General features: G+C 47.0%; 3 protein-coding genes across 3 annotated transcripts in view; 2 read left to right on the forward strand and 1 right to left on the reverse strand.

Moving 5' to 3' along the window:
• Window positions 1-902: 902 nt before the first annotated feature.
• On the reverse strand, window positions 903-9,334 carry TSN (translin). The gene is made up of 6 exons (XM_054208491.1): window positions 9,189-9,334; window positions 9,010-9,103; window positions 4,458-4,554; window positions 3,566-3,681; window positions 2,801-2,880; window positions 903-2,457 (listed from the first exon to the last, which is right to left on the reverse strand). Exons 1-6 carry the CDS (start codon window positions 9,252-9,254, stop codon window positions 2,221-2,223), a joined length of 690 nt encoding a protein of 229 aa, XP_054064466.1. The 5' UTR covers window positions 9,255-9,334; the 3' UTR covers window positions 903-2,220.
• A 312-nt stretch (window positions 9,335-9,646) lies between these two features.
• On the forward strand, window positions 9,647-14,447 carry NIFK (nucleolar protein interacting with the FHA domain of MKI67). Its single transcript, XM_054208492.1, is given in 7 exon segments — window positions 9,647-9,824; window positions 9,910-10,035; window positions 10,863-10,971; window positions 11,664-11,875; window positions 12,577-12,657; window positions 13,860-14,004; window positions 14,007-14,447. Coding segments are annotated over 7 exon segments (858 nt in total). The 5' UTR covers window positions 9,647-9,683; the 3' UTR covers window positions 14,051-14,447.
• Window positions 14,448-25,693: 11,246 nt separating this feature from the next.
• Window positions 25,694-27,613, forward strand: part of CLASP1 (cytoplasmic linker associated protein 1) — a 184,794-nt gene continuing 182,874 nt past the window's right edge. Inside the window, exon 1 of the mRNA XM_054209897.1 lies at window positions 25,694-25,834. The gene's annotated coding sequence lies outside the window, so the exon portion shown is untranslated. The remainder of the gene's footprint in view (window positions 25,835-27,613) is intronic.

Here is a 27,613-nt window from a genome sequence, read left to right on the forward strand (position 1 = left end):
CGCTGCTCTATCTCCACCACCTCTCAGAAACCACGTAAGTAGCAAGAGCTGGCAGATCTAGGATCTACTGAAAAGCTGCATTAGGCCCACAGGATCCCATGTCAGGAAGCGGACCTGTTGCGTGACCAAATGTGACCGGAGCGCCTGGGACACAAGCCAGCACAAAGCCTTAACAAACCAGAAACCTGCCCCGCCACGTGGCCTCGCATCCCAGTCCCGCACGCCAGGAGTCCTCCAGCCCCAGAGACATCAGACTGACGCTCGGGAAACCTTTCTCTAATTGCCCCGCTCCCACGCATTTCCTGTATGACCCTGCTGTGTCTCAGAGCCTTCGGGTGTTGTTTCGCGAGTCTCTGGTTTTGGCAGTAGAACTGGCTTAAGCTCCTTCCTTCCTCCCACCTCCACGGGGTTAAAGCGAGAAAGAAGCAAAGAGCGGCACCGGGCAAGAAGAGAGAACAAGTCTGAAAGCTGGTTCATTGCCACAGGGCCCAGGAAGTTACACCCTCGTTTTCTTCAGCTGTGAAAGAGGGATATTACCATCTCCCCACGTTATGTGACATAAGATACAAAGGATGAGGACGAACAATAAAGAGCATGAGATGCTCTGAAGATGAACCTTGCCACATCTTGGATTTGGTAATTATAAACTCCTCCATATCTCTCCTGTTTTACTTGGTGAAATAGGTCAAAAATAAAAGTAAAAAAAAAAAAAAAAGCCTATGAAATCTGTTTGCAGCTTGACTTTGGCTCCATTCACCAGCACGTGAGTGACCCACTGAAGAGTGTACACTTCTGTTATTGTCCAAGTACAGCTGGAGGCCAAACTTAAATTATGATATTTCAGAGTAGGCTCCCAGGAAGGGCAGCAAACAACAACAGATTATATCAGCCAACAGGCAGAGTTACCAAATGGCCAAAATCAAACAACAGCTTTTATTGGCCAAAATAACCAAGAAACCATTTTCTTCCAATAAACAAAACAAAAACCTAACTGAAACAGTGGGAAATCTTTGCTAACAAAATGAAACATTAACAAACCCCACATACACTTGGCTGTTCGTGTTCATCCTCTGGAAAAATTCCTCCTCCTAAGTAAGTCTGTTTTTCTCCTTAACCTTCCTGCACCACCAGGAGTAGAAGAACGGCAAAACTCAAAGTCATTTAAGACAAGAGAACAACCAACCTGGGGAGTATTTACACAAATGAAGGAGGCTGTTGGTATTTGCAAACATTCTACATGCAAAGTATCTGAAACTAGTAATTCCTTCTTTTCTGAAGACAGAAACATTTTACTACATGAACTATAATTCTGATGTGATTTTTTTCTTTAATCCCAGGACACAGGTACAGCTGTAGCCTACTTAGGTTGTTAAAACTCAGATGCTACCTGCAGTTTATCAGTTAACACTGCTCTATTCGGAAACTTTGGTAGTTTAAAAAAAAAAAATAGAAAAAATTTAGTTACACCGAGTTCTCAAGGCAAATGATCATATTAAAACTCAGCATTTACTCGTGTCAGTAAAACAAACAGCAGCCAGTGAAAGCAGATGTTTGAGAACACCTTGTTCTCCCTGGCAAAAGAAATCTTGCAGGAAAGGAAAATACCAAGAGAGAGAGAGAGATGTGTCCGGGTGCAATACACCAGTTCCAATGGAGAAATTCTCAGGAATATTCTCACTAATTTCTCAATTAAGGGCGATACATTAACAGAAGCCATTTAAAAAGATCAGGTTAATAAACAGTTATGCAAATCTGTTCAACTTACTGACATAGGTGAAAATTTAAGAAACAAAAAGGCAAAAAAAAAATCACCGTCTTAAAAAATGTATAGATATTTACACACTGTGTTTTTTAAAACACCACATGTATCTGCGCTGCGTGAGCTGAAGCACGTCACTGCCAGTGCAGGGAAGCAACACTACACAACTAAGGAGAATTTCAGCTCATGGGAGTTACTGACTACTATTGCTGCTGTGCTCAGAACGGCACCATGTTTTGGCAGAGGAGTTCCACTGGAAACAGAGAACCTCCTGCCCTAATCTAGATGTGATTTTACAAAACATTTTGAGATCTAACACCCGTACTACACCTTTTGTAAGAAAATAGAGAGCAGCTTTCAGCTGCAGTTCTTCTAAACTACTATAGGGAGGCTTCGCTAGCATGCCTCCTAAATTGGCAACCATCTGAGGTAATCAATGACGCTGTTAAAACGAGCATCCTTCACTTCTCTCCACCCGCACCAACTGTTGCCTCCTTATTGAGTCCTCTGATCGACAAGTCGTAAACCACTTCCTCAATTTTCTTGACATCGTATTTCAGGCCATCGTAACGTTTCCTCAGGGAGTCATTCTTCAGGTTGAGGAGACGGAAGCCAGAATCCAGCTCGTTGATGAAAGTCGAGATGCGGAGAGGGCGAGAATAGTCACCAGCCGTGACGCTGTTCACCGCCAGTCTGGCCTACGAGAGGAAGACGCCGGGGAGAACATCAGCAGAGGAAACCACCCAAATCACATCACTATTCCCATCCTGTACCAAATGAAGCAGTTTTGTTCCAGGCAGTCGGATTATTTATACTTTCGTCTACCTTTTTGTTGACAACAATCCTGGATTTTCAATCAAGTGACTAGTTTAAATCTTAAAATATCCGTGAGGAACAACTCTGACATAGAGAGGCAGTTTGCTAGAAGTTCAGATGGAGGTGTTGCATATCCTAACTTCTAGGAACAACTTGGGAAAGTTAGAAAACACTTTACTTTCAAGTCAGTTTCAATCCAAATATATGCATGAATATCTTCCTTACCAGCTCGCTGGCGAGAGTTAGCACACCAGAAAGATAGTCTTCAATGTCCAGGTGAAAGCCGCGCTCTCGATCAGCTTCAACTACAATAAGAAAGAGAGAGGTAATCAGGAGCAAAACCAGCGAGTTGAAACTGCATTTGTTTACTGGAGCTAATTTGAAATATCAGATTTATGAAATATTATTACAAAATAAAAGTCAGCCTTTTCCTGTATGTGATGCAATTATTGCCTCTTCTCAGTGTTTCAGTTTACCATCTCATACATCCTCCACTGGACGTGCAATAGGTTATAATTGATCCAACAGAACAAGTGAATTTACATTAATACACAGGAGAGGGGTCTGCAGTCCTTTTTTAGAAAAATACTGGCCTGATGTATTTTTCAAATCCTTTGCTCTGGGAGGACATAGTTCTCCTTCAGCATAAAAATTTAATCCCTTTTCCACATCTTTTAAACACCAAAAGCAACAAGCGATACAAATACGCTCTCATCTTTCAATTATTGTTTTAGTAGATTTAGGCAATTTGAATGAATAAACTTCATTGATGACAAACTTATTAATAAATAAATACTTTTGTTCACATTACGTTTGCCATTTTCCACCTTCTAAAACAATTTGTTTATATAATGAAATCAAATACCAGATAAATTTTGGAACCTATTTCTTGGGAAGAAATGAAGTTCTGCTGTTTCCCTGGACCTCTGAAAGCTACAACGTCTAAAAAACGTCACAAGTTTTTTCTCTTCAGCTACAACATTAACTTACTTCCAAGTATTTCTGCAACAGCCTCTCGGGTCACTAACGTTTCTGACTCCAAATAGACTACAAATGCTGCCAGAAACACCAACCGCTGAAGCACAAACCTCCAGTGCTCATGAAATCTGTCAAAGAAAACACCAAGTCAAGGTATAAATAAGTTCGGCAACAAGCATACATTATGTATACATTATGTTTTCCACCTTTACACATAGCACTTTGCAATATTTTTGGCTTATCAAAATGACACCAGCCTAAAGTCGTCTCCTTGGTACTCCAGAATTTCTCTCTGCAGACAGTACGCTGGGCGCTGGCACTGCGCGCACCTCACACACCTCCTCAGTTTTTCAGGTTGTCATGCCCAGAAGAGCACCCAGGGCTTTCCCTCCCATCTTCCCTCGGCAGATCTGAGCTGACAAGATTCTTGTTCTTTGAAATGTTCTTGCTAGACACTGTCCCCTTCTGGCAGCAAACAAAACACAAAGGTGACAACTTCATTTAGTGTCTGCAGTATCGAACAGCCATTTTGTGACAGATTGAGAGCTCTGTTTTCAGAAATGCCCCAAACCTAACAACTTAACTGAAATTAATGGAGCAGCAAACGCTCTGCTCTCAGAAACAAGGGCAGCTCCAGCAGAATACCACTTTCTTAAACTTTAATTTTTCTTTTTTGAAAAGGTTTCTAGAAAAATAATTGAATACTGGATACTTTTAGTGAAAAGTTAAAAAACAAGTGTTTAAGCAGAAGCATTTTTTTATCTGTGCTGATAAAAACCTCACACTTCTCAAACAGAAAGAAGCATTGGGCCCATAAGCCTTTAGATCATTCTTCCAAAGTAATGATGCCAAATATGCCCAGGCAATTCGCATATCCAGCCTGGCTGTGTGTGATCCTGCACACCTGTAATACTGATCAGCAGGAAATTTGGTCTTCAGAGACTCCAGCTGCGTTCTCACTGTGCCAAAGTGTTCACGAGCCTTCTGACATTTCTTTGGTACTGAAAAAGAAACAGCACAACATTCAGTACTTGACAGGGAACAGGGTTTTGTAAACAGAGAGTTTTCTAGTGTAGACAGCGCTGTGTCTGCTCCTTTGTTGTCCAAGACAGTCTACTCACATTCAATTCAGTCTCAGAAATACTCACTGTCGCACCAGGAGTCACACAGGTAGAGGAGAAATACTCCTGAGTTTTGGGCTGTCTAATCTGCTCTAGTCCTTAGTTTTGAACTCGAGACAAGATGCCCCAGTGTTATTTAAGAATCACTGCTAATCATGAATAATTACTGTTGCTATAAAACTTATGTCACAGATGAAGAACCCATTCTGTAATGGGCACTGGCAGAAGAAAACGCTGGAAAGGTCACGCAACCTACAGACCAAGAGGCAACGGGGGATACAAACGGATGGAGGCAGGAATGGAGGAACAGAGAGTCGATGGGGTGTTTGTGGAATGAACCAACAAGCAAAGGAGCCTGGCAATGTGCTGAGCAGGACAACAAACAGGCAGTGCTGAAGGAGAGATGACAAGGAGAGACAGAGAAAGGCTGAAAAAGACGACGACTGTAAGACCTCATCAGAGGTAGCAATTTTGTTTGAGGGTCTGTAAATGCAGAAGAGCTGGGACTATGGCAACAGATACAGGGGCAAGGGAGGGAACCAGCAAGAGCAGCGACACGGTTAAAGCCCCTTGCTACAAGCCCCTCCAGGCAGCAGCGCTCTGGAGTGGCAGGGCTACAGGCGGCACTGGGGGAAGAAGGACACAGCAGAGATTAGGCATGAGCTGATAACGGGACACTTTTAATCTTAGCCGTGTGGATGGAGTAAGAGAAAGGGGCGGTCAGCTGGGCCGTACAGGTGGTATAAAGAGAGAAACAAGATGTTCTGGAGAGCACCCTAATGCAGTGGTTTAGGAAAAACAGCAACAATCAGGTGTGCAGTGCTGTTCTGTTGTGACAACTGGCCCGAAAGAAAGCCCACAGACCAAGCAGCACCGCCAAATGACTCAAATGAATGAGTCGAATTGACTTTCTCCATTTTAAAATCTTACGGTTTTTTTTCTTATCGATCAGAGTTAGGTTAGATGAGGTGCAACATCCCTTCAGGAAACTACATTTCCTGCTTTCAAGTGATGTATTTGAAGAAACTGTGTTTTAGGCTACGTATGTTATACCTGTTCAATGTATGTTATATCTCCGCAGAGAAATGGTCCCTTGTTTATGTACCATCCACTGCCACCTCCTGTTTATTGATACGAATCACAGCCACACTGCACTCAGTACCAGGGCCCGACAGAACTAACCAAACCAGTACTTCTTCACTGCAGCCTCCTCAGAAATCCTGGTCATGACCCAAGGAAGGCAGAAGATCAACCCGACAGGCTCTCCTGCATCTCAATGTATAGAAGCTAGGATTATTTAAACAAGATCCATAGAAGCTAAATCTGGAAGCTGTGATGAATTATTCTTATCAAACAAGCCCTTCTAGGAGTCACTGGATCACCGCTGATGCTTTGCTAAACTTAACACAATGTATTTCAAAAGCAACGACATACTAAGTTGACTTTCAGCCTCCAAAGACCCTACCTGTCACTCAGACTCATGTCAGCCAACAGCTGGCTGCAGCACACACTGCCCTGAGCAGCTTTCTGAGCAGTTCTCAAACTCCATTTTGGACAGGGAGCAGAGGGAGTGGAAGGAGATCCTCTATCCCTGTTCCGGAGGCTGCCAGCTTGAGGCTCTGCTAGTTTTCCTTCCCTTCCCCATAGCTGAATAAAGGCTACGACTGAAAGTGCTTATCCCACAGCCAAACTGTCTCATGCTCGGTGCAGAGAGAGACCACAGAGAAGCTGGCACCGTGAAACAGGTCTTGTCTGTGGGTAGGTGGCTGCCCCACGGTAAAAAAGGTTAGGTGAAAAACTCAACGAAAACAGGTTTAGCCAAGAGGTATTTTAAGTCCCCGGAGAACAGAGGAAAGGCGTTGTGCGAGATAACGTTTTAAATACCACTGACTGGCACAGGAAACTGCCCTCCATCAAACTTCCAACCACCCTGTAGTTCTATTAACGGAAATCACGCCACCCCTTACCCGTCTCTTTGGCAGGGTGGATTGCTCAGCCTGGCTCTCTGTTGTCTTAAGTTTTCATCTCTCTACCTCAACTGTGAGGCAAGAATAATTACAAAGGACCAGCCGGCAGGCTGCAGGAGAAAGAAAGTCGACTCCCACTTACACTGGCACAAGGGAGGGGGCACAACAAGCACCACAGCTTCTGTCAGCAGCACCAGCTTCAACCATCCATGGCAATACAGCTGCAGTCACCAAGCACCATTAGTTACCCTGTCACCTGTGAACTTGTAGTAATTAATATTATTTTTGCTTTTTTATTGATTAGTTATTAGTCTATATAGTTTATTTATCTTTTAATATTTTTATAGTTCAATATAGTTTATTAATAGCATTAATAGTTTTTCTTACATCTTGAAGTAAATAGATATGACACTAAAAACAAAATCTTTACACTACAAAGTCTAGGCAGAACTTTGTTGCAATGAATAATCCCCTTTTTCATAGTTCCAAGAGTCATCATTTATCCCTTTTTAATCTACTAAGGAAGAATCACTCTAGTTTCTTAGTAAAAGTATGGTACTGACTCAACAAATGAGATGCTGCAGTAAGCCAAACAGCCATTTAAGCGCAGTACACTGCAGAACTACAACCATTATCAAATAAAACTGTAGTCTAAACGTGTGACATCTGACAAGTGCTATTTATCCCCCAACAATCCTTCTGTTAATTGGCATTATATCATTCTGCTATAAACCTTTATTAATCTAAACCTTTATTAATCTAAACCTTTATTAATCTAAACCTTTATTGGCTTTCTTTATTATGCTTAGAATTGATGACAAACTGACAGGTCTATTATCATGAGTTAACTCCTAACCTATTAAGCATGCATTCATTATCTTTGGTATTACAAGAATTATAAGATAAGCTTTTTTTCCTCTGCCTCCTTCTTTTTTTTTACCACTTAACTATTCCACATCTCTTTTCAGACTCTGCAAGTTCCAGGACCAGCTCTCTCCCAGAACTAAAAATCAAGTGTGAAAAACAGTGAGCCAGACACAGGTCTCTACTACTAAATGCTGAAAGCAACCTCTGAAGTTGATACCCACAAAAAACAACTGCCACAACATCCACAGGTTTACTCAGCTTGGAAAAATGAATGTCTGCGTAAGTTAAACAGTTAGCAATTCTAATTTTTATCACTGCCAGATTTCTCAAGTAGACGGAAGCTGCGCTTGCCAGCAGAGGTTAAACCTCAGGTGTTGCACGTTGCTAAACACGTACCCTCTCAGAGGCCAGAGAAATCCCAGGCCTCCAGCTCCCGCGCGAGTGTGCTGGTGAAGGTCACCAGGCAGATGACAACCAGTCAGCTCTGTAGGTGAATAAAACAGCACCTGGTGAGGTTCTTTCTCCTATTCACCTTCAGAGGGTGGCCTGCCAGATGTTTCCCCTTCCCAAATTCCTCTCAATAGTTTCCAAGAAAGTCAGAATGGATGCTTCTTCTCAGGAGATAGTCACTGACTTGAAAAAATATCTTTTAAGCCACACATTTACAGGAAAGAACCATTTATTCCAGTAGTTTCACCAGTAAGTCTAAAAATGGGGGTGAGGAAGCAGAGATTTGATTTGGCATCTAGATCTGTTGGTCTGTTCTCATGCCCTGGAGGAAATGGGTTGGCCCAAAAACATTATGTCAAACATCTTAAACAAATTTGGACTGAAAGCAAGGAACCACGCTAGTTACAACTTAAACCTCAAGTTGCCACTGAAACATACATCAAGGACAGCTCCTGCTTTATCAGCCTTTACATGTTCCCTTTAGATTTTGCAACATTAAGCAGACTTTATACATACACACATACAAAGTCAACCTTGTACAAACCAGACTAAAGCCCCCCACTTTCCCACAGCATCCTGAACACCCCCCAGAGTGTTTGGGATCACAGTTCTATGGGGTGGGGTGCGATGGTGAATAAGGGTATTAACAGATACAAGGGCTCAACAGGTGACGGTAAAATTTGCAGGATATAAAAATCTACATGCACATCACTTAGAGGGAAACTCATGAGCCAATTCAACAACCCAGAAAACGAACACCTGCAAAAAACCCACACTCTTCTGCACAGAGACAGCGAAACACCAACCCAGAGAGGGGAGAAAGGGAAAGAGCGGGAGTTCCTGAGGATGAACGGCAGATTCTCTACTTATCTGGCTTGAAACCTTCCAGCTCCCACTTTCCCCCGCACCGTGCCACCAGCAGCCTCTGAGAAGCCCACACAGGACACGCAGGTAAAGGGGCGCCGGTGACAGAGGGACCGGCGCACCCCGGGGGGTCCTTCCCGCCCACCCTAGACGGCTGCTCCCCGCTCCCCGGGGAAGGCGGACTCACTGTCCTGGAAGCCGGCTCCCTGGTGCACGCCCTGCAGCAGCGTCAGGATCTCCCGGGCCGTCTGCTCCAGCGCCTGCACCACCTTCCGGATCTCCTGCGGGGACAGGCCGCCATCAGGCCGGGCACTGGGCCCTCCACCCGCCCCCCCCGTCCGGTCCCCTCCTCGTCCCGGCGCCCACCTCCCGGATGTCCTGGTCGGCGGTGAGGACGCCCTGCAGCACGATGAACATGTCGCTCACCGACATGGTGCCCGCCACCGCCTCCCGCCTCTGGGGCCTCCCGCGCCCGTAGGGGGCCTTCTCTGACGCCGGCGCGGGGGCTGCCCTGCGCGCTGCCTCACCGCGCCGCGGCCGGGGCTGCCCCGCGCAGTGCCTGAGCCGGGAGATGGCGGAGGGGGCGCGCGGGCGGGTGCCCGTGGGGAGCCGCTCGCCCCAGAGGGGTACCCGTGACTCGGGGCCGCCTCCCAGTGCGGCGGGGCCGGGCGCGGTGCGGCGCCGGGTTCCCGCTGCCTGGGGACGGCGCCGCGTTGCTACGCGACGTCGTGTGCGTGTGGGGAGTTCGGCGGCGGCGCCCCCCGTTGCTAGGAGACGGCGCCTCGCGGCTCTGCGCCTGCGCGCCCTTGCCGCCGCGTGCGCGGGGAGTGACGCGTTTCCGGCAGCGGCGCGGCGGGCAGCATGGCGGCGGTCGAGGCTGTGTCGGCGGAGGTGGCTGTGCCCGCGCCTGTACCGACGGCGTCGCTCCTGGCCTTGGAGCCGCGGCTGCAGCGCGAGTTCCAGCAGAAGGTGCAGCGGGTCCGCAACCAGCGGGCGGCCAAGGTGAGCGGGGCGCCGGGGCGGGCTGGGGGCGGCCGGGCTGGGCCTGGTGCGTCCTGTCCTGACGCGGCTGCCTTGTGCCCCGCAGGAGGAGCTGACGCCGGGCGTGGTGTACGTGGGGCACCTCCCGCGGGGGCTCTGCGAGCCGCAGATGCACGAATACTTCGGGCAGTTCGGGACGGTGACGCGGCTCCGGCTTTCAAGGAGTAAGAAGGTAACGAACCGCGCCGGGACCGGCCCCTCGCCTCCGCCCCTTCCCCGGTTACTGCTCCTGGAGCGCCCGAGACAGACGCCGGCTGCCTCAGGCTGGGTACTGCGGTCGCTTTGAGGCTCTGAGACTGATCCCTCGCACAAACCTCGGTGAAGGGACAGAGTCAGCTACTTCCCTGCAGCAGCTCCCTGTGTCGGTGCCGCCTGCCCGGTGCTCCGCCTCCCGTCCACGGCGTGGGAAACTTCGTTGCAGTTTCATGATCGGGCAGAGGGGGGCGCCGTGCATAAGGGCCTGTCCTAAAAATCCTCCTTCCAAGACGGGTGTCGGGCTGATCGACAGCATTGGCTCCGGACTGCAAACAGGCAGCTTCAGCGACACTTAATGGAGACCCCTTTTTCCATAAGTAAATACGCTTATGTGAGAAGTGTTGCCAGAATGCACGACTTCAAGGTAGAACGTGAAATGTCGTGCTTTTTTGTTGCTTTGTGCTTGAGAAATTTAACTTTTCATTTCTGGATTTAGTACCACCTTATAATATTGCTGTGTACGCTGGGTAACAACAACAGAACAGCAACAATGCAGGGCAGCTTTTTTGTTTAACAAGTAGGTATTGGTGAGCAGTTTGTTTCATGTACAGAGATATATATTTATGAATATTGTCTTACCGAATTAAGACTAAATCTGCTGCTTTTAATGATTTCACTGGACTTTGTGAAATTACTTGTGTTTAGCTGAGAATGGGCTATGACGCCAGAAGCATAAAATAAGTTTAATTTAGCTCTTCAGGTATCGCAGCATCATTTCAGATTTCTTTCTGTCATTGCTTGCAGACCGGAGCTAGCAAAGGCTATGGATTTATAGAGTTTGAGTCCGATGACGTGGCTAAGATCGTTGCAGACACAATGAACAACTACCTGTTTTCTGAAAGACTGCTGAAGTGTAAGTATAAGCTGAAGTGTAAATCCTCTTAACGTGGAAAGGAAATTCATAGTTATTTGTGTTACTTTTTCGGACGGTTGGGGAATCTTGGTGGTTTTTTTAATGAAGTTTTGTCCCAAAAGGATTTTCTGTGGGGCTGAGCTTTTCTTCCCTTTCTTCGTGTGTAAAGAACATCCTCAGCAGCCATTTGGTCACTTCTACTGTTTTTTTCCTCTAGGCTGATACTCCTCGTGTAATCATGTAACGTGAAATCTCAGGGAGCAGTGGGGTTTGCTGCAGAGACAGTTCCTTTGATGTGGAAATTCTTTGTCATTTGTAACTGTTGCAGCTGCTGTCTGTGTAGTTAGATATAAGGGGCTTTTTTGATGAAAAGATTAATGAAATTAGTAAGTTCCTGAGATATGGTGATAGTGATGCTTGCTTTGTAAAGGATTATGAGCTATATATGCATCAACTTTTGCAAAACAAGCTTCTCTGATTGTTTTCTGTGTGAAACTGAAAAAGTATTCTTTTCTTCCATCCATCCATTATGAGTTCAGTTACTTTCTATCTTCTGTGTCCATAAAATGCCGTACTATTGCTCTGCTGCAGCAGTGGATAATGTTATAACGAGACCTGAGTAGCATTATGTGAGTACCTTTGGTGGGAGGAGTAGCTCTGCTATAATTTGATGTCTGATGTTTATGCTACAGGTCAGTTCATATCTCCTGAAAGGGTCCATGAAAACCTCTTCAAAAACTGTAGCAAAAGGTTTCTGAAGCCTTCTCAGCCAGCAGTCAGGCGGTACAATAGGATACGTTCACTCATTCAGAAGGCAAAGATGACAAAGCGACTGCTGCGAAAAGAGAAACTCTTACGGAAGAGGCTTGCTGAAAAGGGGCTCGATTATGACTTCCCAGGATTTGTAAGTTTGGCATGGTTTTGATGAGTGTTTTCTGCAAAACATGTTTCTAAGGTTGTACTAAATCCAAGAAAATCAGTGGGGTTTGTGTGGAACTGGTAAAAGAGCTGGAGCACGAGGGAAACTTCCTTGCATTCAGCGTCGTATAGAAGCTCCTGGAAGTTAGTGTAGTGCTGTTGCTGGGTTGTACTGTATGTACGTGTGGGTTTACCTTTGGAGAATTAAATAAGTAACAGCAAAGGGAAGACATTCCTTTTCTTCTGTTTGTATAAACAGTTGGCTGTCCTGTGGTTTTCGTATTTGTCTGTAGATCACAGAAGAGCGGCAGGGGCTTTGTCAGGGCAGGTATTTGAAGGCAGGTCCCCAGACTATAGCTTCCGTCCTTAGACCTTGCCTAAGCCAACCGAGCGTATTGCTCATTTGCAGAGTGCTTGGGTGAAGTAAGTTGAAGTTTAAGCACTGCTGTTTAACATGGTATTTTTTTACAATGCACGGCAGCAGTTTTCTTATGTTACTTTGGGTGTTTTTGTTCAAACCACATCACCTCTGTGGCACTGTAAGTCATTTTATTAATTCAAACCTAATTGTTGTAGCAAAGATGATGTAGTTTTGAAGCAAAGAAACCTATAGACTGTTAGGTGACCATTTTGCATCTTCACACGAGGAAGTTTGTAGTGATCTACCTGATCTGTCTTGCTTCCTAGGCTGCACAGGAACTTTCCAAAATGAGAGAAAAAGTTAAAGCATCCAAGAAATCAAAGCTGAACATTTCTTTGAGCAGCCAGGTAAGACCGAACAGTCCTGGTGGTGCCCAGCACCATGCTCCACCATTCACGGTGGGGCAGGTGTTTCAGGTCTGCAGCTTGTTTCTTCATATTAATTTCTACACCTGAAAACTTTCACATTGTTTGCTTGAGAAATTTTTGTGCCAAAAGTAGCCCATGATACATATTAACACTCTTGAATGGGGGAGGGTGGTTGGATCCTCTCAGCTCTTTCTCCTGGAGCAGCATTTAGCAGCAAAGGCTTCTGCTTAGCATGTTGTGACTACTAGCGCTTGTCCCGAGGTGTGTCAGGGCACCCCTAACTTGAGGCAGGAGAAAAGCAGGGTGCTGGGGACAGTCACCTGTACGCCACCTGCATCTGTGCCTTAAACTGGTACGGAATGGTCTCCTTGCTGGCATCCTCCTGATGGTCTGCGCTACATTCTAATACCAGCCTGTTTTGACAAAAAAGAAGTCGAACCATTAATACAGTCCCCATTTACATATTATACTGTCCCTCCTCCCTTGTGCTCTCCAGGCACGGTATTCCACTATTTTGAAAACTAATGCCAGCTAAAACTAGCAATAGGATGAAAGGAAAGCTCAGGTCATTGTGACTGAGATTTGGGGCACTGACAGTCTGAAAAGTCTGTCAGGTCTTAACATTTCTGTTTTGTTTCGTCACCGCTGTGAGTTTGGTTTTGGTTTTTTAATGTTACTGGATTTACTTGTGATAATTGTGACAGGGCTGGTTGTGAGGAGGACGGGATAATTTATACATTCGGTCAACTGAGTTATGGGAATGTACTGAAATAATGGAGCTGGGATGTTTCACCTCTGCTGTGGGCTTGAATGTGGCATTTCTGTATGCTGGTCTCAAATACGGTTTTGTTTTTATTTTTCTCCTGATTATTTTCCTCTTGGCTTTCTTAGTGCTTTGAGTCAGGAAAGATAAAGTTTAGAAAGCAAATGTGCTTAATGACATGTTAGAAAATGTGAATTAATTTACATTTGCCTTTCACATATGCCTTTTTGAAGATGGCACTTTTACCTGAATAAATACTGTCTACAAAAATAGCTCGTTATAAAAAGAAAAGAGTTTTCCCTAACACGTGGAAGTTCTCATGGAGAGCTGGAGTGAGGTGCCTTGAGGTACCACAGAGGCCGTGACAACTTCTCTGGCATATGCTTTGCAATGAACCATGTCTTTCTGATCTCTTCAGGATCCTACTCCAGTCTGTACTCCAACAGTGCTCGAGCGCCGGAAAACTTCCCAGGCGGATGATGATGCAGAGGACAATGAAATAACTCTCAGACTGCCCCCTGCCAGTGTTAAGAATGCTGTGCAGAGACCAAAGAAGCAGCCAAGAGAAAGACCAAACCTGAAGAAACAGAAATAGACTTAAAATTTTGATGACTGTAGCCATGTTATTCCTCAACTCAAAAACCGTTGAGGTGGAGCTTCTAGTGTTCCACTGCCCTGGCTCGTTTTGTCTTGACTAGGCTGTTTCAGTCTGTCCTAGGCAAGGAATCTATTCACAAATCCTCCCCCTCCTGTTTAGCCATCAGGAGACTTACAGTCTTCTCTGCCTTTGAAGATATTCTTGACGTTGTGCTCACAAGTGCCCATGCTGTGACACGCTAAGAGTCATCCCAGAACCTTCAGTTAATTCTGTAACTGGTCTCCGGTGCTCACTGTTTTGAAAGACAGCGTGAGGCTGTCCATTCACAACTTGCTGATGTGGGCTGTATCTTATGTTTATAATTAATGATGTGTTACAAGCAAAAAAAAATTAATCATTTTTCAACTGCGTTGGCTCTTGGTAGTGGTTCTTCTGTTTAACTGAATGTCTGTGTTTCATGTGAGTTCTCACATACTTACAGAAATAGAGGGTGAAGGATTTTTTTCCCCCCAAGGAAGACATCCCCTTCCAAGGAAGGAAGGATTTTTTTCCCCCCTTGAATTTCATCTCCTGTTTGTGATCAGACAAGATCTGCCTGTACTGTCCAGGGCAGAGGCAGAATACTGCGTTGCCTGAGCAAGCCAGTGCCTTCCAACCCTGCTTTCAGACTGGGAAACATCCTTTGCCAGGATGCGGAGTGGTTGCAGGGGACTTTGAAAGGATGGAGATTAGGAAGGTGGTAAGAGACAGAGGAAGATGGCTGAAATCACTTGCATTCAAGATTCCCATTCCTTTCCCTATGCAGGCAAAAGATTTGAGATTTTGAGAGTGTACCCTACTGTGGTGGACTGGGGTCCTCTGTTGGCTGGTGGCATAGCATCACAGCTACACTTTCATTCCTCGCACACCTGTGTAAAAGGCATTTCACGCTGCAGAGGTCCCAGGCATGCACGTACTGACATACTGCTTTTCCTCTGGGCTGACCAGACAAAGGTAACTTGCTAATTCTTTGGGGGTTTGTGTGCCATAAACGTGCTGTTGCCTGGTTCAGAAAACATTCAAGGACCTGCAAAGTGTGGCTGCCTTTAGAGGGACTTCTTGGTGGACTGTGGAGAGGAGCAAATGGTGACAACTCTCTTTTGACCGGCTGTTCTCAGAGTGAGCGAGGCTCTTTGAAAAGATGCACCCAGAGCAGTTTGGGTTGTATTAGGAGTTCTGTTGTCCTCTGGGCCCTGCAGCACCTTATCCCTGTATTTTAGTTTCACTGCCTGTGTGAAACAAGGATGTCTTTTGCTTCAGGAGGTGGTAAGCACATCACAATATTGTAATAAGCGTTTGGATGGGTGAACCGGGAATGGGAAAACAGGGTTTTGTCACCAATAGTATGAGTTCAGAGAACTGAGTGTAGCTTTTTGTTGCGCATCAAGATTTATTCTTGTTCCAACATAACCTGTCATAGCTGACTGCAAATAACCAGTCCAGTTTGAAAATGCAGTTTCACTGTGCAATTAGAATTTGGATTTTATTGCAAATCTGAGACCTGCAGAAATTCCAGTTTGAGTTTTGTGGCACGTACTTAGCCTTGATCTTTTATTGTCGGAGATGAAACACACTCTACTGCTGCAGTGTTGGCTGTAGGTCAGGCTTGGCAGAAGATTTCAGAGGAAAGCCCAGGTGACGATAACCAGCTGCTCAGGTGGGTGGCTGGCGCTAATTCCTTGGTTATTTTAAGAGTCGGACTCCTGGCAGAGGAGAAGAAATCTGAACCATTGGCCTAGCTAATTCTGTCCTATCTGGCCTGATCACTTGAATAATCATGTGATCGTAATGACGTTCTCTCGCTGACTCAAATTAGATCATTCTCCTTTGTTGCTCTAAACTGTCGGGGAAGCCGCTTGGATGAGCACGTCTTTCTATCAAATGCTTGTCATCTATCTCCGGCATGCTAGGGAAATCTGTTAAGCAGCCCAATGGTCACTGACAGTCCTTGCTTTTTAGTAGCAGTGTTGCTGTGTACACCTGCAGGCATTCTTCTCCATGCATTGTTTGATGGGAAACAGGCAGTGTTTAGATCTCAAACCTGTGGAAAATATATCCTTAGCTAAGGTTCGAGGTAAATGTGATCAGAGTGGCTGGCAGAAATTGCTTATCTGTTAGTAGCTGACATGCAGCTCTGAAAAAACTTTTCTACCTGGACTTCATATGGCAGAGAGCAGCAGAAGAGAAGTGTCGTTGTACGTCTGCCCAGAATGCACAGTTTTCTTTGAAAGTCCATGTTCCTCACTTTCGTGCAAATAAAGATGTCTGTTGGGTCAAGATGAACTAGAAACGTGGCTGCACTGTTTCCTGTCTGGAGCTGAGTCTCTTGGGAGCAGTCTGACACCGGGGGGCAGCACTCTTCAGTTGTGTGGACACACGCTGCCCTCTGACAAAGGGCGCACAAGGTTTCCTGACCTCTCAGTTATAAAGAAACCTGTGTAGTTTGGAGTGGCCGGCTGCATTGGTGTGACTAACGCATCTGTAACATGATTTAAGAATATGGGAGAAACCTGTACGGATCTTAATCAAATATGCCCATTTCTTTGGTGCTACCACAAATAGTCCTTCCAAGGCTGTTGAGTTAAAGCTGCTCTTAAGAAAACTAGAGTAACCTACCCAGTGCCATTCCATGTTCACTGAAGCTTGAGCAGCTCCCTTCCTGTGCTTCCCGTTCCAACTCCCTAGCCTGCATTTTGAACCTGGAGCTGATTTTTTCCTACTCTGTTTCTGTTACTGTGTTCCTCTCTGTGCCCGGTGTTCTGCCCCTGCCTGGAAGCCCGTGTCTGCTTGCTGCTTTCTTCCATGTTTGACTCTGTGGCTTCTTTTCACGCTACTTGCTGTACCTGGTCTATCTTGTCTACATGCACGAGCTTCCAGGGGCTTATGCTCTGCAGACCTCTTGAAAAGGTTTGTGCCTTTAAGCTGGCACCCTGGTTGCTGCTCGCTCTCCATATTCGCATGACAACATGAGCCTTGAAGGAAAGACATTCAAGAAAGCTGTGCTTACAATAAGGTTTGCTTCCTGCTATAATTTTCCTTTCCCTTCCTTTTGTTTATTGGTCTTCCTTCAATTGAGATCAGCTTAGATGGCAAATCTGAAAAGCAAGGAAACAAAATTCTGTGCTGTTTGAGTGAAGCACAACAATACCCAGGCTACAGCAAGGAAGTCTGAGCAGAAGGGTGGCTTTTCTTGGTGATAGTTTCTGTTTTTAGGCTGCCTGTGTTATTAATACACTGCTGTCCTGGGAGATGTACATAAGCAGAAATTCAGACACCTGATACTTGCCAAATATAGTTTCCGTAGCAAGTGGACAGACGTGCTGTGTCATGAGTTATGCCTCAGTCCTTGCGCTGATTTTTATTTCTCAGCTCCAATCATTTGTTCATTTGTCTTGGACAAACACAAACCTCCTGGCCACTGATTTTAGGGCAGGCTGTGAGCTGTTTTTACTGGGATGCTAGGAGTGTTGGGGCTTTGGTTTCAAGGCATAACATGCAAGCTCTCTGCCTTTCTGTAATGAATGGCTGTGGAGCTGGGTTACTGAACACCTACTTATGTAATACCATTTTCAAGCTTCAGAAACACTTAGGTGATAGTAAAGTCTGCTAATTTACACTCATTTATTTAGATTTCTCTGTTTGTAGGAAGGGGAGCTGGGCTTAGGAGTGCACGGCATTCCCCAGCACGTGAAGCACTGGAAGTAAAAGAGGAATGGGGCGGGAGAAAAGCAGAATTGGATGCAAAATAGAGGGGAGAAAGCAATGATGAAGCCAGTGCTCACCTCTGGAGAAAAAAGCGTTGGTGAATTTGGCAGTGTTAAACTGCTTGAAATTAAAGATACGGTTTGATGTTTTTCTTACTTGTTTTGCCTGTTAGATGTGCTGCGGGTTGCCCGGCTGTACAGTGTGTCGGGAGTGTGCTGCAAACCGTGGTCCAAGTGCTAGTGCTTGTTTGTGAGCCCTGAGTGGAGGAGGAGAGCAGGCTGGGCAAGTGACGCTCTTGCCAGTAACAAGCCTGTTTGTTTGCATACCTGGCTTTTAAAAACGGCTGCAGCCCCAAGGAACAAGGCTAGAACCTGTCTACAAATAGCTCATGGTGCAAGGGAGGATTTGTGTATGGCTCCGAGGGGTGCATCCTCTCCAAGTAAGGCACCAGCAAAACAGAAGGTAGCTCTAGCAAATTCCTCCTCTCCCAGCTTTCCCTTCACAGTGCTGGGGTCTTTGGCTCTCACTTTGCCTGTCTGATGCAGCTAGCCAGGGTAGGGCTGTGTTGGGTGAGGTGCTGTGCACATCCCTGCCCTGGGCGGGATGTTGCAGGTGAAAGCCGGGCAAGCAGGTAACAGGAGTATAGTGGATGTGATCTCCATTAAGTGTTTTCCAGGAGCACCCATGAGTCTTCCTCTAGGACCAGACTCCTTCATTGTCCAAGATGCTGTTCAAACACATCCTGTTTTCCAGAGTTTATAACCTAACCCACAAAGCCTTGTAACATCCAACTCCAGGTAGCGGTAATCTGCACATTCTTGGCCAGAGATATGTGGGCGACCACCCCAGGGTGCTGCTGGAATGGAGGCGGTGGGGAGGGCCGTTCTGCACAGCAGGGCTGCTGCCTGGCACCGCGAATCCAGGCACATCCCTCCCTGCCCAAGGCCAGCAGCTGTTAAAGCAAGCCGAGGAAACGGTTAACTGCATGAGTGAGAACTGCTAATAGTGAAACATTTTCTTCCATGCAGGGTGCAGCAGGGCCTCTCATCACTTCTCCTGCTCAGCATTAATTAAGCATATGGCAGGGACAGAGATGCTGGCTGTCCTGGGAGGCTTGGACTAGTTACACATCTGAGTGTCTGTGGCCAGTAATGATGTTTATCTCCTGTGATGGGAAAGCATAAGCTACAGAGAAGCTCGTATACAAGTCTTGGCTCTGAGCAGAGAAGAAAATGCTGGTTTATCATTTTCTTCAAATGTGGTGTTGAAGAGAGCGGGCAGGATTCTGAGGACAAATGCTGCAGGACTTCGAGACAGCAAGATGGGTGTCTGCAGTGAGCCACAGGCTCTGGTGTCACCTCCTTTTTGTGTCCGCACATTCAACCCTGCACTTGACCCATCACATAGAGTCTGGGACCTGGCCTGGATTTGAAACTTCTTGTTTTAAAGAACAGGGAGGAGAAAAACAAATAAAACTGTTTTTTTAGGATAATGATTCCAGAAAGCCTGTTTTTTTCTGTGCATTTTTCCAGTGTTGACTGAGAGGAGGGCTTGGGGGGCAGGTACGGACCTGGAAATCAGGCTGCTTGCTCCTCAGTGTGGCATTGCTGTCAGTTGCCCACAAGTGCTTGCACAAATCCCCATCTTGCATGTATTTTCGTTTCTTTAAAACGAGCAGGGAAGTAGAGTTACTTCTGTCAGGGTGGCTTTGCAAGGCTGAAAGCGTTGCACCATTTTGAGAGCGAAGGCAGCACCTTGCCTCTCCGTCTTGCTTGCTGGGTGTACTCAGAGTTACTGTGTCTCACCATCATGCCCTGCAGAAGGCAGTCGTGTGGTGGGGAGCGAGCAGGGGGCTGCGCCAGTCGCAGCAGTAGAGCTGCTTTGTTGCCTGCAGTGTTTTTATTTCTGTTGATGTGAGAGCTGGAAGGAACCCAGTGTGACTTGCAGGTGCTGAGCTGCATTTTCAGGTCTGACTGTTAGAAGGACCAGGTTAAGCTGCCCAGAAGCGACGGGCAGAGGAAATGTAAGGCAAATCTATAAGGCTTTTCCCTCAGGTATGCCCCACAAAGACATGATGTTTGTGGTTTGCTGGCTGGGCAATTCTTAAAATGTGTTCTATTGAATTGTATCCTGAAAAACAAACCATCCAGGTGTGGAGCTGCTGCAGCTGCCAGAGCTTTGTGACTGGGCTGGCAGGAGCTATGTGAGCATAAAGGACTGGTATCAGAGGCGGTGTGGATTCTCCTAAGGCAAACCTGTCCTTTCATGTAATGTCACATCGGATGAATCACAGCCCAAGTTTTTATCCTGAGAACTACTAGCTCAGCTTTTTTTCCCCATCAGCTCATAATTTTACAAGATGAAATCCTGCCGTGTTAATATGTAGTATAGATTCAATCAGTCGGTTGTTAAGAACCATTTGGAGTCGGTGATTTGGACAATCGGTTTTGAGTGAGCTGCTGGTATATGTTTGCTGTGTTGCTGTTCAGTGTCAGCCCTCCCATTGCATTTTGTAAGAGCTTCCATTAATTTCAGTAGAAATCTGCATTTGGGGTGAAGGGTGACCTAATCTTTAAAAAGGATCTTAATCCACTTAGCCTCTCTTGCAAAGCTCAGCATTTTTTCCTTGTCAGGAGCAGACTGCATTCCTAACCTTGATGTGTCACTTTCCAGTTGGCTTGATATTTGGGTGAGGATAAAAAGGAAATGTTTTTCAAAGATTAAAAGAATCCATGCTGCTAAGGTATGTGCATGTGTGATATGCAAGTATTAAAAAAAAAAAAAGAGATGTGAGCATAATTGTAAATGTTTGGGTGGTGGAAAAAAAGATAAAATAACACAGATAACTATATAAAATAACAGCAGATGACTATAGAGAACAAGCACAGGAAGAGGTAAATCCATTTGAAAGAGTGTAAATGGGGAATTATGAGGGAAGAGGAAATGGGACTGAAATGTTGTTTAATGTAAATTAAAGTGCAAGACAAAAATAGGACTCCTGTTAGTTTGACCCGTAAATGTCTCTTCCCAGAGGCTTGGGACAAGCCAGGAAAAATATGGTCTCTGATGCAAATGCAAGACCTAGTGCTTGTGCCTTGTTAAGACTAAAGACCTTCTTCTAGGCTGCTGCATTAAACCTAGCTCAGATCAGAAAGGGTGGAAAGCTGTTACCAGTAGCCTGTGTTCAGTTTTGGGGGGGTTTCTGCTCAGACTCCAGTTACAAAACAAAGAACGTCTCAATTAACACTAATTGGTACCTTCCTTGATGTTTTGTCCGGGGCGAATGAACTGTCCCCTGCCACCCTGGAGGCAGTCACTTCAGGTCAGAGCAGGAGGCCCATGGGGATGTCTCATGGCTCACAGGACTTTCATGCCAACAGAAAATCTCAAATCAAACCCAATTCACACTGCATGAGGGCTACCTGCTTTGTATGTGATGTTTCTCCCTGGGTGGCCAAATTTCTGCAAGGGGTGAACACACGCAGACATGCCCATGTGCACACGATGAGCCTTGAAGCCATTTGCTCACTTCCCTTTAATCAAAACCTTCTCCGCTCGCTTTTTCTTTTCTGTTTGGTGACCGAAGCGAAGCTTCATGTGCCTTCACGTGGGAGTTAAGTGGGTCAGCGGGCTGCTTTGTTTGTGGCAGCTCTCACGTGGAAAAAGCCCAACGCAAAACGCTGAGGCTTGGCAGGAAAGTGCCAATTAAAGATAGCAGTGCAGGAGCATATTGTCTGAACTGAAAGTGCTCGAATCTGGGGCTGTGACAACTGCCACGTGCAAAGGAAAGAACGAGGAATTATTAAATTTAATGTTGATCTGAAGTCAAGTAGTCAAGTCTGGATAGCACATAAAGGAAATGTGGCTTCTAAGTCTGCATGGCAGTGTGCTCAACTCTAGGGAAGCAACCCAGGGGAAGCCAGGCTTTGGTGCTGCTGCCTCTGCTGTCATGTGCAAATACATCATCATACTGACATTCGTAAATGAATACGTTTCTCCTTGGAGCCCTCGGATCCCTGAGCAGACATTGTGCAAAAGGGCCCTGAAGGAAAGGGAAGAGCAGGTCGCTCAGGTATAGTCAGTGTTTCTAACGAAATAGAACCTCTCCCTCCCAATCCATCCCTCTGCTTCCCACTAGTTCTAGTTTGTTGACGTTTTTTGTTTGAAAGAGCAGTGTTGGGAAATGAAAGCTAGAATATACATACATTCCTTTATTTCAAAAAAAGCTTTCTGGTTTTACTTTGCCCTTCCTCACAGCTTTCTGTGCCCTCACTGCAGATGTCCATGCGCTGCTCTCCTGTTTCATCTTGCAAATGGACTGTGCTTTATTTTGCACGTGTATAGGCACACACCTCCTACTCGTGACAAACCAGACCTTTCTCAACAGGTGGGGAACAGTGTCCTTTGCAGGTGGACCGATGAGAGAGATACATGCTACTTCATTGGGAACAGTGTCCTCTCAGGAGACAGGTGTTCCTACCTTTGTGCTGCACTAGTCTGTTTTTGTTGGAGATTCATGTGCGAGGTAGGTAAGTAAATGCAGATCTTTCAGAAAGGAGAGCATAGTAAGAAGTACCTTTTTTAGGTATGTTATTTATAAGGGTAATGCCAAATGCCTGCTGTTAAAACCAGTGGTAGTGAAGTCCTTGTCATGCACTTAACATGTGACGGTAGCAGCTCCTCCAGTTTCCTTCATTTAGAGAGTCGTTTCTGCACCCTGGGATGAATCCCCGAGGACTGGTTAGAAATAGCATGGTCATTACCTAACAGTACCTTCAGAGAAGCTGAGGTATCTGTGCAGATTGGATTCCATCCGGAAGCTTGGATCTGGTTGCTCTTGGGGTATCCCAGCATGCCCTCATGGTGGGTTTCCATTGTGAAATGTCACAGGCAACAGGCACACAGGCCTGTCATAGATGGTGCTAGAACCAATGATCAGTGTCCCTCTGAAAGCTGATGGGCGGCACAGCATAATCAAGAGCCTCCTCTGAACACAATTAAAGAACGCTGAGATGCTGTGAGACTCTAAAAGAAAGATAAAAAAAAATATCCCTGAAAGGACAGTATTCTATTAGAGAAAGCAGGATGAAGTGTGCAATATAGTGCAGTACTATATGCAGTAGAGATTAATTTTAAGAAACCTAAAGGGCAAGAATCAGAACAGTGCCTTCACTGCCTACTTTTAAGAAGTTTAAAGAAAACCTGCAGGTTACAATGTATTTTAGACTTATTTTCCTAATGAAAATGAGGCTTATGTGATCAGTCTGTCTGCATCTATTCATCTGTCAGGCTAACCCCCTCCTTTTTCCTTTTCAGCATTTAGGGAGGAGGAAAGAATCTCACATTTCATGAGAACGGGAGGAGAGAAATAATGATTTCCAGCCTCAGGGAAAGGCAGGAGGGAGCTCGGGCATGGTGTGGTTCCTTTGGCAGCAGCCTGCCAGTCGATCTGCACATGGGTACAGCCCTGGACTAACCGTACCTTGTGCTGCCTGTGTCTTCTTAGAGGGGAGTGTCACAGGACACACAAAGGAAGGTAGGGCTGCTGAGAGAGAGCAGGGCGGATTAGAGGGACAAAGAACACAGATGTGTAGGAAAGCAGGCATCATTAGTGCTGCTGCTCATGGAACAATTTGGTTATCTTAAAAATACAGATATAAACTGTTCTAAAAGTCTCTGCAGGGAACAAAGGAAACCAAGGAAACGGTCATGTAATAACAGAAAACCCCAAAATAATAGATAGAGCTGATTAAATGACAGAGAAATGTATTTTTTGTGCAGAGACTACCTGTTTTATAATAAAAATGTGAAGAAAACACATACAGACTGTGTTTGCAGTCTATCTGTTGATTTCACAGTGAGGAAGCTTTGAAGTTTCTTGAAGTTGTCACCTGAAGTCTTGCAACAAAAGAGAAAAGAAAAATTATATTTTCTGTGCAAGTTCTATCTGGGAAGGGGGGGAAAAAGTACTTAAAAACCAAGACAACTGCGTCTGTCAGCATTTCTCTATGAAGCTTTAGACTGCCAAACAGTGACTCTAAAATTGCCAGAAGTAAGAATCTATGAAAAGAAGGGCAAACACCCCATTATATCAGAAGGCAGTATTGAGAGATTTCCAAGGTAAATGGCTCTATTGTAACACTGAAGAGAATGAATTCACAGCAAACGTGCAATACACAATTATTGATTTCTTATGGAAGCTAAATGAAATATTGGTTATCGTAATTCAGCTAACTTAAAAATATTTGATCAATTTTTATCTCATTTTCTTGCTCAAAATGGAATGTGGTGGTATTTCAGGTAGCAGAGAGGGAACTATCTAGAGTCTCCAAGAAAACTTTGCCTATAGTTCTAACAGATTCAGATGAACTGGAATGATTGGTGCTTTATTAATGTACTGATGATCCTGCCTTGTCGTCAGCTGCTGTTAGAAGACTGCAAAACGAGAGAAGGGCAAACAACTGGAGTCCTGGTTGCAGAACTGGGCAGTTGGGGTGGGAGAGCACTCAGCACAGGGGCTGGCCCTTCCCTGAGCGCACATGGGCAGTCATGTGGGAACTGGAAAGCCACAGTAGGTTGAGAGAGCTGTTGTGTCTCTACTAGACGTGGGTAGTACTTAGCTAGTTAGGGCTCTCAGGAGATTAGCTACTGCCGGAGGGGTGAGAACCAAGGTAATTTCTAAAGCTGGTTTGTAATCACCTGCGTTCGTTCAGTTTACACAGAGCTGGCATCCTTTTAAGCAGTAATATCCCCAGCTTTCTCTTGACATCTGTGCAGCCTGTTCCACTTTGTACGTTTGACCTATGTTGATTCCTTCATGCAAACCAGCAGTTACATATTGCTCTGGAACCTGGTGGTGGGAAAGAACAAATTAGCAAATTTAGGTCTCTTTGGAGTGGGCTTGCCAAAAGCCATTCCTGTGCCAAACTGTAAGCCGTGAAGAAGGGCATTATTATTTCAAGAAAATCTGGCTGAAAAGGAACCACGTTTCCCACAAAGGGTTCTTACATGTGGACTGTTTTGATGGCTCAGACTACATACTTATTGGAAACCACGATGTTACACCACCTTATGGAGGCTGACTGCTTTCTGCAGCGCAGAGGATGAGGAGAGCTGGGGTGTTTGAGATTAAATGGAGGTTCCCTACAACCAACAGGAGAGATGCGGCTGTAAGCCTAGGGAAGAAAATAATCAAATGTGCCTTGGTAAAGAGCCTCTGCACAGGGAGTTTGTTTCCTATTTTCACCTCAGTTAGTCATATCGTAGGAGTGCTGCAACTCGTTCCATTTAGAAGAATTAGTTGCTTTTAAATGCAGCTTTTTAACTAAGGCTGCACAAAACACTCTTTCCTTCAATAGGGAATCGTTACAAGGGGGGGCTGTGCGCTAACACACAGCCTCAGGCCTCTTTCCACAGAGCAGCGCTTGGCCCCCAAGCTCTCTCTGCCCAATATTGGCACATTAAAGCCTCTCACAATCAGGGCCCACCAGCCAGGAGCACTGCGCTCCCCGAAGCCGAATCGGTCGGGCCCGGGTTTTGAGGCCCGCCCCGCCCTTACCCCCGCTATGGCTGGGAATAGTCCCGCCCGCTCGGCCCTCACAGCCCCAACGGCTCCCGCCGCGCGCGCGGCGTCGCCGTGGCGACCGGGCCCCGCCCCTAACGGCCACGGCCGCGGCGGCGGGGCGGTGCCGCGCACGCGCACGGCGCACACTGACCTCACCGCCGCCGTGCCGGGGGTCTCCCCCCTCCCCCCCGCCCCCAACCATAGAGATCGGCGGGAGGCGCGCGTTCCCCAGCCGCCGCCTCGCACTCTATGGTACGTGCCGGGGTGGTGGTGGGGGGGAGTGTGTCCGCGCATGCGCGCTGCCCGCCCGGGAGCCTTCTAGAGGCGCGGGGCGGCGCAGCGCCGGCGCGGAGGGGGTGTAGTGGCGCATGCGCGCTGGCTCCCATTCTTCCCGTGGCAGCGGGGCGGGCGCAGCCATGCAGCGCAGCGGGCGCCGCCGCCGGCACTGAGCGCTGTCCGGCCCCCGCCCCGCCGCCGCCCCCGGCAGGTAATGTCCGTCGCCAGCACCGTGCTGGGCCTGGGGAGTGGGGGGAACTGCCGCCGGGCCGGGTGGGGTGGTGGCGGTGGGGGGATGAGGAGAAGCGCGGTCGGGGGCTTTGTGTGGCGGCGGCGGGGAGCGCGGCCGTGAGGGGAGCGGGGCGGGGCTGGCGCCGCAGGGGCCGTCCCGCCCGCGGTAGAGGGCCGGAGCGCAGCCCGGGGTCGGGCGGCGGTGCGGGTTGTTGAGGGGAGGGGTGGGGGAGGACGGTGCGTAACGGCCGCAGCGGGAGCCGGGGGTGCGGGGGCCCAACGGCTGGGGCGGCGGGGGTCAGCGAGCCACGGGGGCGGCCGGACACGGCTTCCAGCGGGCTCCGCTGCGGGCAGGGCTTGGGGCCGGCGGGGAGCGGGGGCAGCGGCAGCCCGGCGGGCGGAGGGGCGGCGGTGCTCGGTCCGCGGCAGGGCAGAGGCCTCCCGCGGGGGTCCCGGCTGGTGCCGGCGGTCGCTGAGCGGGGTGGGGGGGAAGCGCGGCCGTGCTGCCTTCGCTCGGCAGGGCAGGGTTGCGGTAACGTCTTGGGGCTGCTGTGTTTTTCAGTCCATCTTGGGATTCGGGGTGGATTCGGCTCCTGCGTTTGGCCGGCCCTTTTGTGCACGTGTGGTGCTTTACTTCATTTATTTCTACCAAAATTTTTAAGGCGCGTTGGGCGAGGTCTGGAAGTTTGTGCCCGTACAAAGAGATGGATTGATCGTTAGATGGATCCTGCAAAAAACGCTTTGGAGAGACGCTGGGTCTGAATAAATAAAATACAGTTATTTGTCAGTGTGCGTATACAGGCCTGCAGGGGCTATGCGTAAGGTATTTTCAATGTATGTGTCTTCAGATACCTGTGAGGAAGGGAAAAGCCGCCCCCTTCCCCAGCCCCCCTGCAGAGCTTCTTGAGAAAGGTGGGAAACTGAGGCAGGGTGACAAGCTCAAGGGTGTATGGGAAGCCAGTGGTGGAGTCGAGCAGAGACTTCCCAGGTGTGAGGGTTGTCCTGACCAGTAGATCTGTCTGTCCCTCGCAGCCTTATTTCCTAAGTCAGTGTTTAGTAAAGCAGGTGAGGGTTAAGCCAAGAAGCATGTGCCGAGCTGGTGTTGGTAGGGCAGAGGTGTGTTCTCCACCCCAGTGCTTGTACCAGCATCTCAGGCGAATATGTTGGACTCCATTTTGCTGCTCAGTAGCGCAAACTGTTTCTCTGCGTCTTTTGAGCAGTTGCATCTCTATCGTGTGCTCCTCTTGATGCCACCTGGATGCTGTTGAAGGCAAACCAAGGTATTGTTGCTTGATACCTGATGATGCAGATCCACCATTTAGATCAGTAGTTATCAAATGAGATCTTACAAAGGCATTAGAAGTGTGAGTGTTTGCTTCTCTGTGGGATTCTGAACTGGATTTAAAAGAGGTTTGCAACTGAAAAGGGGACTGCAGCTAGATAGATGCAGAGGTGATCCTCTCTGTATTTTGTAGTCACATTTGTCTAATTTTTTAAAAAATTGCTGCCAACATAAGTGGAGTTGTTTGAGTTTTTTTTTTTTTTTACACCGATGCCTGCAACATTCTTGTGAAGTCCTTGGAATTGATCAGAAAGCTTCTGTTTCAAGAAGAAAAATGACGTGAAGTTAAACACATTGGCCTTGCTTCACTTGGCTGGTAACGAACAGCGCTAGAAGTGAGACAGCAGCATGCTTGTGAGATGGAAATGTTTCTCTAGTTCATGTGATGTTCCCTAGAGGGCCAGTTGCAGAGAGCAC

This window comes from Rissa tridactyla, chromosome 7 (genome assembly GCF_028500815.1).
Source record: "Rissa tridactyla isolate bRisTri1 chromosome 7, bRisTri1.patW.cur.20221130, whole genome shotgun sequence".
In the NCBI taxonomy this organism is placed as follows: Eukaryota; Metazoa; Chordata; class Aves; order Charadriiformes; family Laridae; genus Rissa; species Rissa tridactyla.